We start from the raw sequence: 19,651 nt of genomic DNA, 5'->3' as shown, positions 1-19,651 counted from the left end.
TCAAGTTGTTTCCGACTTATGGTTACTCTAAGATGACCCTATCATGGGGTTTTCTTGACAAGATTTGTTCAGAGGAAGTTTGCTATTGCACAAGTTGAAGTTAGACCAGAAAAAGAAAACAGATATTTGGCATAACTTCATGCACCCCAGGTACACAAGCCATGGGACTGAAGCTGAAGCTACATAAAATAAGAATTATCCATAGCTTCCCTCATTTAGTTTTTAAAAAATGATTTTACACTTTAAAAAGTTAATGGCATTTTAAATGATAACTTGTTTAATTCTGTCTCTGTGTTTATCATCATACTTTTAGCGCTATCTTGCTTTAGCCTTGTTGTAAGTTGCTATTGGCCCCATTTTAGAGGAAAGGCAGAATATAACTGAAATAAAATAAAATACAAAATAAAATATAACCTGAAGCTATGACAGAGATGGTAGTTTGTTCTGGGGGACTGGGAGGAACAAGAACATCTTCTTTCCACTTCTGAAATGTCCTGCAGATGCTTTTTGTCCCACAGATATAGAAAAAGTTTACCCTTTTCTCTTTTCCCTCAGAGCTTAAAGGTTATTGACAAAGTGGAGGTAGAAAACAGACAGAGAAGAACAAAGTTCTACCCCTACTCCTGCTCTTACTTCCAAAACAAGTACCTATGGCTGCAGCTGAAGGGCAGGGCACTACAGATGATAACCAGATGCAATTAGTGCCTATGGCTGCAGCCTCATACATACTGCTTAATGGATAGAGCGTGAGGAAATTACTTTTTGGAGATTCCAAGAGCTATAGTCAAAAAAAGTAACTTTTCCAAGTTCTGTGAATGCACCTTAAATCTGGCTCAGAGTGACACTTTTTGCAAAGTAAATACACATAGGCCCAAGTTGCAACAGTATGGCTATGTTAATCCTCTGTATAACTTACAGGTTCCTTCTCCTGACCACAAACAGAAGGCTTGTGGAGATTAACAGAGAGTCAAATTTTGTTTGTTTTGTACTAAGGCAGAAAATAAATTTTACAGGTTTAGACTGAAATGCTTTATGACATAAACAAATGGTAAAGGAAAATAATGTTCAAAACGAATACTCACTTGTTTGGCTACTGGAGAAGAAATCCTTCCATTTTCTAGAAGGTTCAGAAGTTCAGCCAAAAGAGTAGGACTGACAGGACTAGAGACAAAAAGGGAATTAAGTAGGCAGATATACTTAAAGAAGATAACCATATTTTAGAAGTAGCCACATCACAACTAGTGAGTGGGAAACCTGTCACTTTCTCTCCATGGAAACTTCTGCTTAACTTCCCCTTGTCTCTAAATATCCGTGGAAAGTTAGTGGAATGTGTAAGATACTCTTGATCTTTTTAACAAATGTCTTCAATTGGGACACTTTTTTCTTTCACTCCTTGAAAGAGAAGTTATTCAAACTGATGTATACTCTTGCAGCAAGCTGGAATGCTAGTACAGTACACACAATTTAAACTGACAAAGGCAAACTTTTTGATCCCAGTTATGCCACAATTTACATTGCCTTTTGCCACTGCAACACAAACATTGTTGCCAAGGCTCTCACATGTGAGCACACACGCAAGCACATGTGCAGTCTGTGAAGAAGAGTAGTTCCACTGACCTTTTGAATATATGTGCCCAAACAAATTTGAAAAGCTTGAATATTAAATCATAATTGAACTACAAGCTTAAATCCTTTTGCTTATATTGCACTCTAGGGCCACATGTCCTAACCTAATCTTTGCTTAGGCATAGTGACTAAAAGTCTGTACTATTATGAAAGACTAATTGCTGGTATAAGGTTCACTTGATTTTAAAAATATGAAGATATGACAGCCTCACCTCTCCTTTACTGCAAGATTATGCTTTTTTAAATACCCAAGCATATCTGTCAGAATCCAGCCAACTACTTTTCTGGGATTCATTTCTGTTCCTTTCACAACCATTTCAAAGAATTCCATTAATCCATCTTCATTCTGTTCAGAAATAAAATGCTGTATTAAGAAGCTAGCAGCCAAATCAACTCTCCTCTAACCTCCCGCTCCAAAAACCCTTTTTGGACTCATCACACATGCAGTATTCTTAACTTTTTGGCTCCTTAGTAATTCCTAGCTGTCAGTCTGATCAAGTAACTTCACAATATTTCCAAAAGAGCATTAGCATGAATATTCAATAGCGCTGATTGATAGGTAAGACTTCAGCCTCTCTGCAGAAGTCATATACCTTTACCATTCATTAGTTTGTTAATTGGATTAATTCAAACAGGAAAGTTCATGGTTATCCAAAGTTTCAAAACTTGCTTTAAAGAATACTGGCTATAACAACATGCTGAAGCCATCTAAAACTTCAGTGCTGGCAGGATGATACTCTAGGTCTCAGAGCACCCTCGTATCACTGCTCAGTTATGAATGGCTTTTGTATATCACTGAAATCATTCTTCTTCAAAGTAACTTTCCAAGATACTATCGATTCAAACCAAGGGTTGAAAATTCCAGGAGTCAGGGGGCTTTATCAGCACCCACAAAACTTGGAGGTCCATACTCATCTTGTGTCTCCAATCTTCCCCTTTTTTTGTCTAAGAAGCTCAACATTTGTGCCTCTGGAAGCCCCTTAAGTGCCATGAATGACCATTTTTGTCCCCCTTAGGTCCAAGGAGGCCTTTTTTGAAAATTGGAAGTCATTTCTAGACACTAAAAAATGCCCCATACCTCAAAACAGGCCATGAGTGGGAGGTGAAAATGGCATGAACTGTCTGATCATGTCTGATAGGTGCTTCCATGAGCCACAAAAATAGCTTTAATGTGCAGAGGGGGTTGCAAAAAAGGCATGCAGCCCATGGACTATATTGCTTTTCTAGATGGATGACAGAACTTCTAGATGGTAGTGAAAACAAATGCCTGAAAACATTTGAGAGGTACAGTGTAACTTCTCTTGGCTTCAATCAGAAAGAATGTAAAATATTTCTTCTCTGTAGTGACTGAAGTAAAGAGTCATATATTGCAAAGAACTGTCTGAAAATTCTAGAAGACAAGTAGTTCTGTTGTTTAAAGTCTTGGTAATTGTGAATTCTGATTGGACACTGCCTTGGGCAATGGAAACAAGCATTGTGATGTGTGAGATACCATATGTCACAGTTGCCATCCTCTATGTCCCACACACAGAGGACATCTTACACCTGAAAGTTACCAGCTTGCCTGCAGTCCCCAGCTGAGGACCAAAGCTCCTTGACACATCACCTTTCCCAGCAGGAGCGCGGAGGAGCGTTTGGGGAGGAGAAACGCCAACTCCACGGACCAACAGGTTTCCTTGCAGTCCCCAGGTGAGGAGCAGGAGAGCTATAAAGCCCCTTGATGCAGGAGCTGGTGACAAAAAATCTTTTGTTAAGGATTAAGAAAATGGAAATCGCTCCAAGAATCTGGTCAGACCACAATCAAATAGAAATCATTTTAGAAATTCAACAGCATAAAAATCTGTGGTCCTGGAGATAATTTAATCAAGGGAAAAAAATTCATAGATAAATTAAATAAGGGAGTGGTGGTGGGGAATAGGATCAGGTCCAGCAGATCTTCTCCACCTCTGAAGCCTGGACCAAGGCAGATGGACTGGAGGAAGGGCTTGGCTTCTTAATGAATGGTTAAAAGGAGGCTTCCTGGGTCAGAGAGGGGTTCACCTCTGGGAATGCTTCTCTAAACAATATATTCTTCATATAATGACATATTAACAAAGAATGACTGTTGTTTTCAGGCGCAAATGAAACCATGTCGCTAGAAGACGTCGCGCTTTCTTCAATGGATTGGCTAGGAATGTCTCACATGATAGCTCTAGCAATAATTGGGGTTGGAGGATTCCTACTGGCAACCGCCGGTTATGTGGTAAATTATTTTACTAAGTCTTGTTTGCAATGACACAGATAAAATCCTAGCTCTGTTTAAATATTTGAAGGCGTGTCACATTGAGGAGGAAGCAAGCTTGTTTTCTGCTGCTCCAAAGAACAGGGCCACGAACAATGGATGCAAGCTACAGGAAGAGATTCCAACATGTGTTATTAATTGAATTACTCTATACTGTATGCCCTAATTTTGTATTATATGTCATTTAACAGTAAGAAAGAGATTAGTCTATGATCGATCTTTTATGTTCTTTCTACAGGCATATCGAAACCTTCACCGTGCCATAAGTGATGCACAGGACAGGATGACCTCCCGCAGGCGCTAAACAATGAACAAAGAATTCCAATTAAGTAACATCTAATACATTGGACAGGGCCTTTTTATGGATGCTCCCTACCTATCAAACTGGTGGCTAACGAACGTGTTATTAAAATTGGAATGCTCGTTAAACTGTTAAGTCATCCACTTCAAATTGCTCTGTGTCTCTTGTTTTTTTTGCTAGATGCTTAGAAGTAAAAGGACTATTGGCAGCCTATGGTATGACCCTATAAAGGTAGTTTATTGTAGAGCCTTTTCACAGTGCATAATTATGTCATTATGATTCCACTCTAACCACCATGGCAACATCCTATCAAATCTTGGGATTTGTGGTTTAGTGAGACAGTAAGAACTCCCCTCTCTAAGCAGTTAAAGTGTAATCACAGTGCTTTAATTGTGTAGTATGAAAGCAAATAAACTTTGAATCCATCTGTGTGTATCTGAGCAGAAACAGAAAGACACGCTGGACACATCTCTTATCTAAGAAAAATCTATGAGAGCTGACAACTGGCTAAAATGACATTTGAAGAGTTTTCTGAGACACTGACTCTTTGAAGTGTCTTGGTTTAGTTGAATATTGAATCAATAGACCTACCAATAAGGTAAAACTGTGCTGGGGCAGAATCCCGTAACATTCAACAAGCTTTGCTCTCTTTGCACTAGGGAGGTCTGGAAGCCTCTCCCGCAGCCAATCGATGTTTACCACTTGCTGAGAGCTTGTGTTATCAGGCAAAGATTTAGCATCATGAAGAATCAACGGTGGGAGGTTTGGCTCTGGCATGAACCTAGGGAGAGAACAAAGAGATGCTCCTCTAGTGTTATTTCCACTTAAGTCTGTTTGTTGCATCCTAACAACATGCAGGAAAGTAGCTTCTACTTCTCTTGCTAATGATGTGACTTGATGTAACCAGAACAAAAACATGGAACATGCAGTTTAGTGCAAACCTTTGAGCAGCAACAGATAAGCCTCTGTCCCAAGGTGTAGCCTCAAGCTCTTTTTGAGGATCCACCACTGACTGTCAAAACAGACAACAAAGGGGAGAGAGAATAAATTTAAACCATTTTACACCCCCTAAAACAAACAAAATGCAGATGCCACTCATCCTTCTGAGTGCTGAACACAACCTGTAATTCAGACCAACTGGGAGTATAATCTGGCAAAGGGAAAAAGAAAGACTGACAGCCAGCTGCTAAGAATGTTTCATGCAGGTTGCAACCTCCCTCGTATTAATCTGAAGAGATTCAATGAAAAAAGCAGGCTGTGTTAAAAGCCAAGTTGCCATCTCCACTGGGGTGCCACAGTAAATAAAGCTGAGTGACAACATCAAAGGACAAGGGCTCAACTGAAGAGGGGGCCAATTCAAACCATCATAAAAACATGGAGATTAAAATACCAATTCTGGTCTTACATGAACAAATGGTGGATTTGAAAACTAAACAATTACAGCATTGCCATCTCTCTTAGCAAACAGCTGGGATGTATTCCTTGAAAAAAGTACATTTATGCTTCAAATAAAAAAAAAATGCAGTTCAGAAAGCAAAATCCACCTTTCATTTTGCTTTGATTCATTCTTGCATACTTTCGCTCATGTTTTTCTCTGCTGTTTTTCTACACTATCCAAATTAATCAGTTTAAACGGCAATACCGGCTGATGCTAGTTAATACATAAAGAACTAATGAAATAGCCACAACACTTGCTTCACACAGTATGCTGCGATTCAGAAAAATGAAGCCATAAGAGGTTATTACTGCATTAGCGATAGTATACAACTGCATTAGCTGGGGGGGGGGACAGAAAAGCTATTGTAAATCATCAAAAGGGTTGATAAGTACAACCCCTTTTATCTACACAAAAAAGGAACATACAAAATGTTTGAGTAATCCAAATGATGGACAATTGGGAGTACTATTTATGTAGTTTTGAATATAAATGGAAGATGGATAGTTGTTTTGTTTTTCTTCTGAAATTACAAATAGCAATGTAATTCCTATCATAAATAAATATCTAGTGGCTTTCTTTTCATTTCTGTTCAATTTTATTTAGATCTCTTCCAATGAATGGCAAAAAAATTACTTGGTTTCATTCAAAACAAGCATCACCAGGCAGTGCGCCTTGCCTGTCTCCCTGCAGCCAGAGATGGACAGTGGAGAGTCCTGACCACTAAGCAATAACAAGGAAAAATGAATATAATTTTTAATGGTTTTTCACTGACTAATCCATGGTCTACCATTTTAGTTTAACATGGGATTGTTAGATTAGAAAACCTTTTGGTGTAGCCATGATGGTCATAAAAGAAGCAAAACAAAACAAGCAAAACTAAACACTCCAACAAAATCCAGCATCTATCCCGTGGTGATAGCCTTACTGGATCAACTAAAAGGCGTAAAGCACATCAAGAAAGGATGGTAAAATAGCATATAGAAAGTGACAGTGCTATGATCATCTACATTTGGGACGTTACAGGTAGTGTATATAGATAAAAAGTGATCTCTCTGAACATGGCTACAAGCTGAATGAGAACAAAGGCAATATAACAAGGAATAAAGTTTGGCATTCTCTCCCCACCCCTGAGTATGAAGCTAAAGACACCTGTGATGGAAGACTCTGGGTAAGGTAAATAGAGATAAAATGAAAAGATGGAAAAGTCACAACCTGGCAGCCATTTTTCATGAGGATTTCTGCGCCTCAGATCCAAAATAAATATAATTACCTATATTCCTGCTTTCCTTCTTTATCCCTCATTGCAATGGTGCGCCTAAAAAAAGAAGTTTTTTTTTTTAAAAAAGTAAGATATCTAAAAGGTTTTTATTTAGTTTAGTTGTTTCTGCAGAATGCAAATAGCTGGAAACTATTCTAGTTAAGGATGTTTCATTATGTCATTTGAATGGAGAAGGGTAACTATATTAATCTTAGGCACCGTTTTATCTTTATACTGCTTATAGTAGAAATGTTATCAGTTTGCCACAATTAAAACAAATAAATAGCTTTCACGGTGTGGAGAAAAATGGCCCACAAAAACAGCTGCTCTCAGCTTGAAAATAACAGGACAGAACAAACCCCAGAAGCCCTAGGAAATCTCAAAATGCTTATGAACTTTGATTTTTGGAGATAGAGGGTACAAATGTATATTAATTAGTATTTTCAGGTGAAGAGCCTACTGGCTGGCATTTATACAGAGCTTGGAAATGCTATGGGGGAGGAGGTCTATGACAGTGACACTGGATGACGGATTATGGGAGATACCGTTAAAAAAAAACCTTTCCTAAGCTCTGAATTTATCTTACATGCATTCAGACAGTTGTTTTCTGCTTACTGAGAGACAACTGTAGTCCATAAGATGGACTCAAAAGGAGAATAATTTCACCTTGGAGAATAGTCTTACCCATATCTTATGGGAAATGATATGTATGACAAATGGTAAAATGAAAAACTCACCCAAGCTTAAAATCAAAGGTTCTAGTTTCATTCAAAACAGTTCCGCCATTCTCTAGCTCTTCAATCTGCCTTTGTATTTCATAGTCTTAAAGGAACAAGAAAATCCTGTTCAGTTATGTTGCACCCTTATCTATTTTTCTCTTCCAGACAATAAAGTGAAGTGCAGTTTTAAGCCTTATCAAAACCAGAGTAAGCTTATTACCGAGAAAGAGTTATGAAGAAACTAAACTGCTCCGAGACAGTTAAATGATGCAGGTTGTTTATATCATTTGAAACACATTTAATATCTGAACTCAAGCCTTAAAAAAAACCACACCCCAAATCATGACATCTGAAAAAAAAACCCCACTGCATTTTCCTTTTTCCTTTGGAAAAGAATCTGCTAGTAAAATAACACCACAACACCATCCATGAGGATTCACTATGTTTTTAACACCAAACTCCACTCATGTACACATATACTGTATCTCATATATTAAGTTAGCATGCACATGGTAACAATATACTGTACAGTAATTACAGAAGGTAATACTGTATTATATATTCCCTGGGAAGGCACCCTCTAGAACCCATGCTTTGGAAATCTCTGGACTTCAGAAGGTGCCTTCCCAGGAACTATGTTAATGCTAGGCTCAATACATTTATTTTTAGGCTGCTTTTAAAAGTATTTTTATGCATATGTTGTACAGTAATTAATTTGTGTTATGATTTTAAAATTGCATTTATAAGCCATTTCAAGACCAATCTGATAGAGTACAAGGCAATACAAAAAATTAACTTTCCAAATTCTGCACTAATACCTGCTTAGGAAACCAAAATAGGGGAATATTGGGTGATTCAAAAAGAATGGTGTAAAACTGAAAAAGAACAGGTTTACTTTTGTACCATTCTTTTTTAATCACCTGATAGGGCAATTTTGCCCTACCACAAAGCCCCTGCTTTTTATAAGGCAGGGACTTCCAGATTCTCTAATTTTTCCATTGGAAAGTAGTGTTTCCTTTACCTATTGCCTTTGCAAGGAATCGAGCACTGTTGATATTCTTCACTTCAGCTCTCACTCCATACTGCTGTCCAGGGCGATGCACAGACACATTGGCATCTACTCTCAGCTGGCCCTCTGAAGAGACATCAGTGGCATTAATCATATATTCTCTGTGAAACATTTCTAGAAGATTTCCAATTAAAAAAACCCACACATTTGAGATGTGAACAAGTAAAAATGCCTTAGCCTGCAGACCTTCCAAGAGCTGATACCCTCCAGTAACACAGGCCCTCCAAAGGAATTTAAACCTCATCATCCCTGATTGTAGGTAGGTTAAAAAGCAACAATAAAACAGTACAGTTGACCCTTCTTATACACTGATTTTTTATACACGGATTCAAGCACCCACGGTTTGAAAATGTTAAAAAAAAGTATAAATTTCAAATATCAAACCTTGATTTTCCATTTTTTACTAGGGACACCATTTTGCTATGTCATTATACTTAACGGGACTTGCTATGTCATTATATTTAACGGATTTTATTATACATGGGGGAATCTTGGAACGAAGCCCAGCATATAACAAGGGTCCACTGTACAATTTTATAACACAATTAAAAGATCACATTAATATAATGTAAAATCCTTTGAAATTCTAAGTTAAAAATATGAAGCCATTAAAAACAAACCGTAGCATACCCCCCAATAAGAAGCCTCCCTGAGCACAATTACATATTTTTGGAAAAAAAAGTTTTTGCCTGCCAGCGAAGGGAGACCAAAGGGGGGCCAGGCTAGCCTTCAGTAGAAGAAAGTTTCAAAGGGTAGGAGCAGCCACTGAGAGGGTTATCTCTCATGTCCTCCCCAATGCATCATATGTCCACATCTTAAGACACAGAATGATTGTGAGTATTCCTGGTATTTAAAACACACACACACACACATAGAAAGCATCTCTTCCTTCCTTTAGAAGCCTCCATATTTATTTGGAATATACTTCGAATCTTAGATAAAAGAATCCATCACACATTGTTTTGGAACCCTACAGGATTTGTTCTAAGCTATGTATATTCTAAGATGGAAGGTTAAAGAATTTAATTGAAATGCCACACAGGAGGCTCACACAGCTCAGATGCGGAGGCTTGGCGACAGTAAATAGCCAGAGAGAACTGTGGTGCAACTCACACAGAAAACTGTTGTGTAAATACTATGCAACATGGCACCCAATTTTCTTCAGCTTTGCTTCCTGAGAATTTAACTAAACCAGATAGAACTATTTTGACATGATCTACCAAGAAGGAAGAACTTTGAGCAAACTTTTTAATGGAAAGCTGTGAACCCTGAAAGCATCAAGTCAGAAGATGGCCTTTCTATGGATTTTTGAGGTTTTTTTTTTACTGGTATGAAACTATTATTTGAGGGTGTCACATAGTTCTGTCATAAAGCCAATAACAGTTAGGGCACATTTACTCGAGTGTCCTTGAAAACGTACAGCTCAAGGACTGGTGTCAGAAACCTGTTTTTGCCTTCACTCTCAAGGAATTGTAATTGTTGCCACAAGTACAATTTTGAATCCTTCCCAAGTGCCAGAAGCATAACACAAATATCCCCATCTGAAGTGATGCAGAGTGCAATCTGGCATTGAAGCAAGGGTCTACAGAACCTTGCTGAAGCAATTCACTCTCCTTTTCCCACCTCCTTTCTAAACAGGTCCTGGTGAAGCTGGTAAATTATCCCAATAAATACTTTACTGTGAAACTACATAGAAAATAAATTACCTTTTTATCCCTTCCTAGAATCATAGAATCATGGAGTTGGAAGAGACCACAAGGGCAATCCAGTCTAACTCCTTGTCATGCAGGAACTCTCAGTCAAAGCATCCCTGGCAGATGGCCATCCAGCCTCTGCTTAAAGACCTCGAAGGAAGGAGACTCCACTACATTCCAAGGGAGTGTGTTCCACTATCGAACAGCCCTTACTGTCAGGAGGTTCCTCCTAATATTGAGGTGGAATCTCTTTTTCTGTAGCTTGCATCCATCATTCTGGGTCCTAGTCTCAGGAGCAGCAGAAAACAAGCTTGTTCCCTCCTCAATATGACATCCCTTCAAATATTTAAACAGGGCTATCATATCACCTCTTAACCTTCTCTTCTCCAGGCTAAACATACCCAGCTCCCTAAGCCGTTCCTCATAGGGCATGGTTTCCAGACCCTTCACCATTTTAGTCGCCCTCCTTTAGACATGCTCCAGTTTCTCAACATCTTTTTTGAATTGTGGTGCCCAGAACTGGACTCAATATTCCAGGTGGGGCCTGACCAGAATAGAATAGAGTGGCATTATTACTTGCCTTGATCTAGACACTTTTTTTATTGATGCAGCCTAAAATCGCATTGGCCTTGTTAGCTGCCACATCACACTGTTGACTCATGTTCAACTTGTGGTCTACTTGGGCTCCTAGATCCTTTTCACACGTAGTTTCATTCAGCCAGGAGAGAAGCAAGTAGTGGCTATTTATACAACATGGTGAATGAAACTTGTATTAAATTCGCAAAGGAGAAAACATGAACATCCAAAGTTACAGTCTTTGAAAGACACTTTCCAAATATAGGAGCATCCCCTTTCCATGTTTCTGTGTAGTGTTGTGATTAGCACTGGCCAAGAGAAAATATTAGAGAGTAGAGTGTTGCTTTTCAGGCATTTTGTCACAAAGTGCAAGTGTATGATAAAAGGAAAGACAAAAGGATAATCCTAAGATTCTCATTTCATTGTTATCAGCCTTTCTGAGATCCCCTTCAGATGTGTTAAACTTCCATCATCCCCAGTTAATATGAATATGGATCCTGAGCTACCTCAATATATATTAGCCACACGGTGAAAACAAACAAACCAGAGGAATATATCACTACTCCACCATGGTCACAGCAGCGTATACCACAGCACATAAAAGTTATTATGTGCATTCTACAGTCTGTGGTACTCAACAGTTAGTTTTTCTGAATGAGCAGCCTAAAATATGCAAACACATATTGGTAGGTTACTCGGCATACTCATAAAGATGGAGAAGGTTCCCTAAGCATAGGAAGAAGGAAGATCACTGGCTCACCTACTTAACCTGAGAGGTATGTACACTTGAATGATGTGTTCCACACAATAAGCAGATCAAAACACAACTTGTCCTCAAAGGACATTTTAAAATTATTCCACTTCCATAAGAAATCCTGCATTCTAAAAACAGCAAACTAAGCTCACATTCCAGTGATTTTTGCCAGGTACTGTCCACAGATTTGTAAGTCCATTTTCCCAGCTTTCAAGGACTTAAAACACTTTGTAGAAAAATGAAAGCTATGATTTTCATGAAGATGCATTGTAGGGATGTAAATCTTCAACTATTTCACCCTTGCATGTGAAGACAATTTCCACAGTTTGCTCTCCACTGAGGCTAAAAACATTTTTTTTCTGTACAATATTCCAGTATTCACAGGTCCTAAAGTGTTTGGGGAAATTATTCTGTTCAGAAATTACATGATGTTTTCTCCATGCACACATGCAAAAGCACAAAGTAAGTATTTTCCACAAAAATGTGTTTCTAGAACTGTGCTATTCTGCTAGAAAACTTGTTTTTCACACACAACAGGATTTTTCACACACAGACACACACACACACACACACACACACACACACACACACACACACAGAGTTTCCAGGAACACAAAACCTATTTTGCACAAAAAACACATGTTTTTGACAGAGAAAACAACCGTAATTCTGAAAAATAATTGTTGCCAGAAACATTTTTTTTCTTATGCGAAATATGTATTTCTGGGCAAAAATAAATATGGACCAGGCAAGTGGACCATTTTTCACAAAGAGCCCACCTGTTTTTGAAAACTGTTTTTTTGTGCAAAGGAGGGAGGAGGTTGTTAAAAATGCTCTTTTTTTGTGTAAGAAGTCAACATGTATATCTGTGTAGAATAATTTCCTGAAAGTGGGAAAAATTAGAGAAAATTCATACTCTGTTATTCTTCCCAGGTGGATTAAGAGTTAAATGCCTATGATCAAACTACACAAAACAATCATGCAATTGCAGTCTACAGGCCCTGGCATGTATTCACAGAGTATTTTATATCCGGTGTCACTTCATGTTCATGTCCCTGATAACTGAACCTTTGTCCTACAATTGGCTCATTTATTCGATTCTTTATACAATGCAATATTTTTGCCCTCATTCCAACTCCCCCCCACACACACACAAAGAGGGGTGTACAAGAAAATCACAATATAAAACTGGGGTGGGACCTCTGACTTATCCAGATGTTGGAGTGAACCTCCCACCATTCCTAACCTTTGGCTGACTGGTGATGATGGAAGTTGCAGTTCAATAATAGTTAGACAGTCTCATGATTCCTATCTCTGATATAAATCCAAAACAGAAACAAAACATAATTTTGAAACAGGCTAAGGAAATTAGAAATAACACAGTCTTCTTGACTGCTTATGAGAAGCCTACTAATACTGTGATTCATTTCCATTTCCATATTTCCACAACTAGGTGCAGCTACAGGAACCATGTCTCATACATTCACGAACCTCATGGTGATATGTGATATGTAGCAGCAATGTCCACTGAATATCTCAAATTCCAGACAGGTGGCAGAGATGATTTATCTCACTGTTGTTTATGGACTAGGCAGGTAGACAAAAATTGCTGGCTCTTCAACTCCCTGTCCACAGATGAACTCCTGATAGCATATTGGCAACTGATGTCTTTCATCATCCTTTTGTGTAGACTTTAGACCCTAGTCTTATAACCATAGTAGCCACCTGCTGTCTCTCCTACCACATCCTCTCACAAGGCCAAGGGCAGGGCACAGCAGCTACATTTTCTTCACTGTGCCATCACCTCCTCTGATTATCTTGCAATGAAGTTATGACCCTGGTTTTGGTACACTGCAGGCAGTTGTTACTATAAGAAGTGGAGGTCAAATTCAACCTTTATCTCCCTACAAATAGATGATAGATATGACCAGAAGGGGCAAGTACATCACCAGTGGAAATCTGCTCAGACAATAGAAAAGCCGGAGACAAAATAGCCCAAGTACAACCACCTGTAAAATGAGTAAGACTGAATCTGGTGCATGGCAGGGAAAATATCTTAAAAGTCACAGGGCCTGAAACAGTGTAGGTCACATGATAGTTTCACAGCCAAAGCTCAGCCATGAGGAAAAGCAATGTACTGAGAGTGTTTCACAAGCTGCAGACTTGTGGCAAGCCTTTATGTGCATCTATTTCAGAAGATGAGCAGAACAAGAAGTAACCTCACATAGATGGCTGAAAAGGATAATGCTGCTGAAGCTTCTCCATGTAAGCCTGCACTCTTGGGGGGGGGGGGGGAACCAAAAGTAGCTGGTACTAGCAGCTACAACAGCAAGAGTAAAGTATGAGGAGAAACTGTTGCAACTGCAAACTTAAGACTTGGGAAAGCTGGGCAACAGAAAATTAAGCCAACTAATAATGAGAAGAAAACAGTGCCACCATACCCCATTAAGAGCTGAATCTAATTTTTGTCCTACTTAGAATTGATTTACTGAAATGAACAGGTCTTGTTAGTCATAACTCACCAAAGGTCCGTTGATTCTAAAATTACAAAAGGTCTGCTATAGGACTCGGGTCTGCATTTAGCCCTGAGAGTTCACTGGGATGCTCCTTCTTATTCAAGTAACAATAAGTGCACCTATCTCATTCAAGTGACAATTTTTCACCACACAGTTACTGATGCTACACTCCACTGTTCAAGACTGGAACATGCAGCTTTCAGGAACATCAACCCAGATTACTCTCAGGTACTATATGAATTTGAAGCAGGTTATAATGCAATTAATACAAGCACATGTACACTTAACACTACAAGAATAATAAAGAGTTTGATGGTGAGTGTTCACTTTAAAGCTAAGATCAAATCATTTTAACTTGCAACATTCCCAGATTACTTGCAGACATCTGTGGTAAAGCCACAAACAGGTTATTTTTATTAGAAAGGTCACTATTTCTGTCAATTCAGAGAATCTACATCACAGCAACATGGAAAGAAAGTACGCAGGCAGACAAGGGCAAGGAAACAGCACCTGAGTCATCCGTCATCCCCTTCGTACTAAGATTTATCATGTAAAATTCAAAAAGGCCTAGCAGTACAAAAGAATCTGAGGCAAAGATGAAGCAGCTGGCTCCCTCTAAAACACAGGGAAGGGTTTACAAAGGGACAAAAGCAACCCAAAATGAAACAGCACCACCACAATGCTGAATGATAAGCAGCTGCAAGGCAAAGTAAGCATGATGCTGTGAAAGTGTCTTTGTGAGGAGAAAATTACCACTGAGGAAAGGTAAACATGCCCTCCCAGTCTTCTACCTGCCATGTTTGCTTGGCTGCTCCCAAGAGTCTGTAGGATAAGCTGAAGCTCTCTCACTGCTGCGGCAGCCTCTTCTCCACTGCACATATCGGGCTCCATGACAACCTCCATGAGGCCAACTCCTACCAGAGAGAGAGAGAGAGAGAGAGAGAGAGAGAGAGAGAGAGAGAGATTTCTAATAGCAGGTTTTGATTTTGACATAAAAATTCATACATAAAAAATTAGCATGCATGAAAGTGTCCAACTGGGGATCATTTATTATTATATAATCACTGTCAAAATGGCTGTCATCTGCAAAATGGTTGCATAGAAACTCATCTCTTCCCAATGTCAAGAGAGTAGCTGCATCCAATGATGTTCTTCTAGGCATAAGGCAGTTTGCTCAAAAGCCATTACTTCAGGCTGATCAGTGCGTTTAGTATCAAAAGTGGAACAGGAACAGCTCTGGCTGTTCAAAAGCTGTAGAGACCAACAAGTACTAGATATTGAACTTTTCCTCAGTGATTCCCCCACTCTTTCAGTGAGAAGCTTTTTCCCACTTGACAGGCTATACACACATTAATACTGGTACAGAGAGCAGAGACTTTATGTTCAGCATTTGCAACTGGGGTGAGGAACATTTGATCTTTCTGGATATATTGCCCCACAACTCACATAAACCTCATCCAGCACAGACAATAGTAGGGAATTATGGACCTTATACTCAAAATCACTTGGAAGATCAATGGTTCTCCACTGCTGATGTAGATCATATTACTCCGCTGGCTAGGTGCTCTTTTATGCAGCCACCTGCACGTTTCTGTCCAATTCCTTTTTTTAAAAAAAAAGCTATCTAGTTTGGGATCTGGTTACCTAAACAATTGTGTGTTTTGCTAGAAAACTGGCCACATTTTAAGATGGTCAGAAGAGAATACTGTTCCCATGGAGGCCTACTTCACAAGCACATAGGAGGGCTTTTCCCTGGGATGTTCGCAGAATGAGGAAGGCATTCCTCTGAGAGCTGCAGCCAAGCCTGCATATGAACAGACATCTCTTGAAGCTGTCCTTTTCAACTGTTTTGAAGTTATCAGCTATTGTGATGACTAATAATTTTAATCTCCTTGTTTAATTGTTTTATCAGCTAATTTGTTTTTAATAGTGTTTTTAAGAGCCCTGGAGACGCAGTGGTTAAATGTCTCCACTCACTCAAAACCATAAGGTTGCAAGTTCAATACCAGCAAAAGGGCTCAAGCTTGACTTATGCTAAAATGAGTACCCAGTTCTAAACCACTTAGACACTGTTAGTTCAGTATGAAGCGGTATATAAATGAAGCTGTTTGTTTTGTTTTGTTGGTTAGCCACTTAAGTGCTATTTTTCTAGCAGAAAGACAGGGCATAAACCCATACACACAGTTCCATTTATCTGGGAACCCTGGCTAAAACCAAAACATGTGTCATGCATATATGTGAAGGACCGATCACCAACCTACCTTTATTTCAAAAGGCAAATGAAGAACAGAACTGGCTATCAGGCTCTCCAGTTTTGTGGTAGCTGCCAGGCATGTAGATCAGCTGGGAGAGAGGCATACATTTATTTTGAGTCCTTGATTAAAACTACCTCTTAGGTACCTTGTCTTATTAAAAACCATTGGCCAGTAACTTGCCCAGGACAGAAGTACTTGCTTATTTTAATTTTTCACAGTTATATGAACCAGAAATTTTTCAAAACCTACCTGCTCTGTTCAAATCGATTAGTGTCTGGCTTCTTAAATCATCATGAAGGCTTTTCCCACTGTCTTGCTCCAACTGTATCTGTTTTATTCTCACAGTCTTGGTTATTATATCATTCTGGTTCTTCCCTACACACAGGCTGTATGACAGTGTTCCATTCACAGCAATGGGGAGCCTCTGTTGAGTGATCTGGTAGCCAGCCTGCATTTAGAAGTTTAACCATCAGCTGTAATCAACAACTTTTAAACCTAAATTTATCACCTTCCTATTTCAACAGATGGCCCTTTCCTTTTAGCCTTATTAATAACAGATTCATATGATGCACACAACAAGTTCAGTGTAATCTTTCCACTTAGATTTCTCCTCTGTCATTCCATGTTGAAATCATTGCTGTTCTTTTTTTAAAAAAAAATATGCGATGAGCAACAGTAAGCAATGAGAATTTCATTTTTTTTATCTGAAGCTCTGTTTTTCATATTAAACTATCCAAAGATCCCTAAACTCACATTTATCTTGTCTAAACTAGGCATCTCATTATAGGTTCTTATGATAATGCAGCTCAGGGCAGCTCTGCATATTATAAGGAAACTACATAGGGAAAAAAGACTAACGATGGAAGGACAAAACCAAACATAAGAATTAAATACTGACTCTCCCCTGAAAATAGGGCCTATCCTGCTTTAGTATGAGGAAACAGTGAAACCACCACATTTCCCCATTTTGTACTTGGTGCTCAATATGCTGCATGGAAAAAGGTGCAGGCTGCTTGTATTTGGAATCACAGACTTGGAACATCATCTGGCCAAAAAATCTTCCAATGAGGGACCCCACCCTCCTATGATCGTCTAACCCTTACCTCTAAACCTCTAAACATAATGTAAAGCATTAAGAGTCCAGATACATGCAAAGGCCTTCCTAACTATCAGGTGACCACCTGATATATTAAACTGAGGATTTAAACTGGCTAATTTAGAGCCTTAGTGGGAAGCATGGTCCAGTCCAAAGTGTCATCACCCCTAGAGAGATCACCAGATTATAGAAGCATTGGACACCTGGCTGGTTATAATGTGTAATGTTTCTTCATTATGGTAATCTTTGTTCTGTATATTTCTATAAGTCTTTCAGAAGTATGACTTTTCTTGTATTTAATCAGTTTGCTTTAACTCATGTGTGTAAACAGGAACCCGCTGAGGTGGTTACTTTTTAATTATCTACAGTCAAACTATTGATCTCTTTGTTCTACTCCATCTAAAGTTTGTCCAAAATTGTTGTTCTTTTATCCAATGTCTAGGTGCCTTTGAATTCAATCACTCTATCGGACTAAACAGACTGGCAATAAAGGCCGGAATCAAGGTGGAATGGGGGTGTGGTGACTGCATGCTGGACCCCCCCGACTCTTCCCTTATGCCGGCATCATGCCACCCACCTGTCCAGATGGCGGGCGGCATCATGCCATTTCTTCGGTGCAGCGTTTAGATGTACTGTGCCAAAGAATTGGCAGAAAGCCACTGTGGCGGCAAGGGCACCTTTTTGCCAGTGGTAAAAGGAATGGCATTTTGCCAATCTTTTTAGCACCAGCAAAGCACTGGATTGGGGCCACGAGGAAAGGGGTGGCAGGACGCTGCTCCAAAGGGACGGTCTGTTTTGCCCTTAAGCTATCCTTCTTTGTGGGATCTAGTATGGGCAGATTGTCTGTATAGAACTCCAAGAAGTCACCCAGGGTTGGACCTTAGCATGACTGCATGATCAGTACTCTCTTGCTCCTACTCTCAGGTTTAGCACACATTTCTAGGGCCAGAGCTTTTTTCTTTCACCTCTCTTTAATCACTTGCCCTATATACCAGAAGATACCCACTGCCTTTTGTAATTTGACAGAACGTCACACTCTTATAAAACATCCATTGAGGCTTTTCTAGTCAGCTTCTACATTGGGACCTAGTTCATTTAATCTGTGTGCACATTCTTCTGCCGAAGATACCTACCAACCTGCTATTCTAGGAACAAAAATGCAACCATGGGGCTGTTTGTAGATCTCTCCAATCCCAGGGAAGCTATGTCTCACAACACTGGGTCACTGTAGACTACTGTTTAGTAGGTGAGCTTAGAGTTCAGCATATGATGCAGTTAAAGTAGTATCAACCTAGATTATTTCTGCAATGTGGATGCAGCCTAAGAAATGCTTCTGATCTCCTAGATGGAAATAGGAGATAAAGAAGAAGTAGAAGCAAACAACATTTGTTAGGAGTGTTGAGGCATACTAGCTTTTGAGGACATTTTGTTCCCTATCTGGCATATAGCTTTTATTTTATTAAAAGCTTTCAGTATCTTTAGCAGTTCAATTACGATTTCAAATAGAAATGGAGATTCCTTATTTAAATTTTGAAATTATAAAACCTTAATTTGGCTGCATCTGCACTGCAGATATAATACAGTGTGACACTGCTTTAAATACCATGGCTCAATGCTATGGAAGTCTGGGATTGCCTTCTCTGTCAGGGAGCTCTGGTACTACAACAGACTACAAATCCCAGGTTTCTACAGCCCTCATTCATGTCAGTTAAAGCAGTGTCAAACTGCATTATTTCTTCAGTGCAGATGCAGACTCTGTAATGGAACTGAATGGACTTCACTTTGCCAAATGTACTGAACCAAAGTTCGACTCCAAAGGAGGTCCAGTCCTAGCGCAAACATAATTTGTAACATCACGGAAAGGAAGCTGAAAATCTAATACCTGCTTTTAAGCTTCCTCTGCTCCCTTTAGAGATTAGTTGCTTTGAAAAACAGAACACAGCCTTTGGGCACCCACAAATAACTCGAGGAAATGGCTGTGATGTCTATGTGTATGTGTTTGTAATACATTCATTTTAAAAAGATCAATAGCAGACTGTTTTTTGTCTTAACCCTACCAGACAATTAG

General features: G+C 39.2%; 1 protein-coding gene across 1 annotated transcript in view; it reads right to left on the bottom strand.

Moving 5' to 3' along the window:
* GATB (glutamyl-tRNA amidotransferase subunit B) overlaps nucleotides 1–19,651 on the bottom strand; it is a 48,711-nt gene that overhangs the window by 12,442 nt on the left and 16,618 nt on the right. The window contains exons 4-11 of the mRNA XM_089525685.1: nucleotides 16,737–16,935; nucleotides 15,024–15,146; nucleotides 8,645–8,758; nucleotides 7,642–7,726; nucleotides 6,917–6,961; nucleotides 4,800–4,989; nucleotides 1,839–1,972; nucleotides 1,083–1,161 (exon numbers count right to left, since the gene is read on the bottom strand). Of these exons, the coding sequence (XP_089381811.1) occupies nucleotides 1,083–1,161; nucleotides 1,839–1,972; nucleotides 4,800–4,989; nucleotides 6,917–6,961; nucleotides 7,642–7,726; nucleotides 8,645–8,758; nucleotides 15,024–15,146; nucleotides 16,737–16,935 (969 nt within the window). The remainder of the gene's footprint in view (nucleotides 1–1,082; nucleotides 1,162–1,838; nucleotides 1,973–4,799; nucleotides 4,990–6,916; nucleotides 6,962–7,641; nucleotides 7,727–8,644; nucleotides 8,759–15,023; nucleotides 15,147–16,736; nucleotides 16,936–19,651) is intronic.

The sequence above is a fragment of the Sceloporus occidentalis genome, unplaced genomic scaffold (genome assembly GCF_023333645.1).
Source record: "Sceloporus occidentalis isolate IW3139 unplaced genomic scaffold, rSceOcc1.0.p SCAF_5, whole genome shotgun sequence".
In the NCBI taxonomy this organism is placed as follows: domain Eukaryota; kingdom Metazoa; phylum Chordata; class Lepidosauria; order Squamata; family Phrynosomatidae; genus Sceloporus; species Sceloporus occidentalis.
This window is presented reverse-complemented; position numbering and strand designations above follow the sequence as displayed.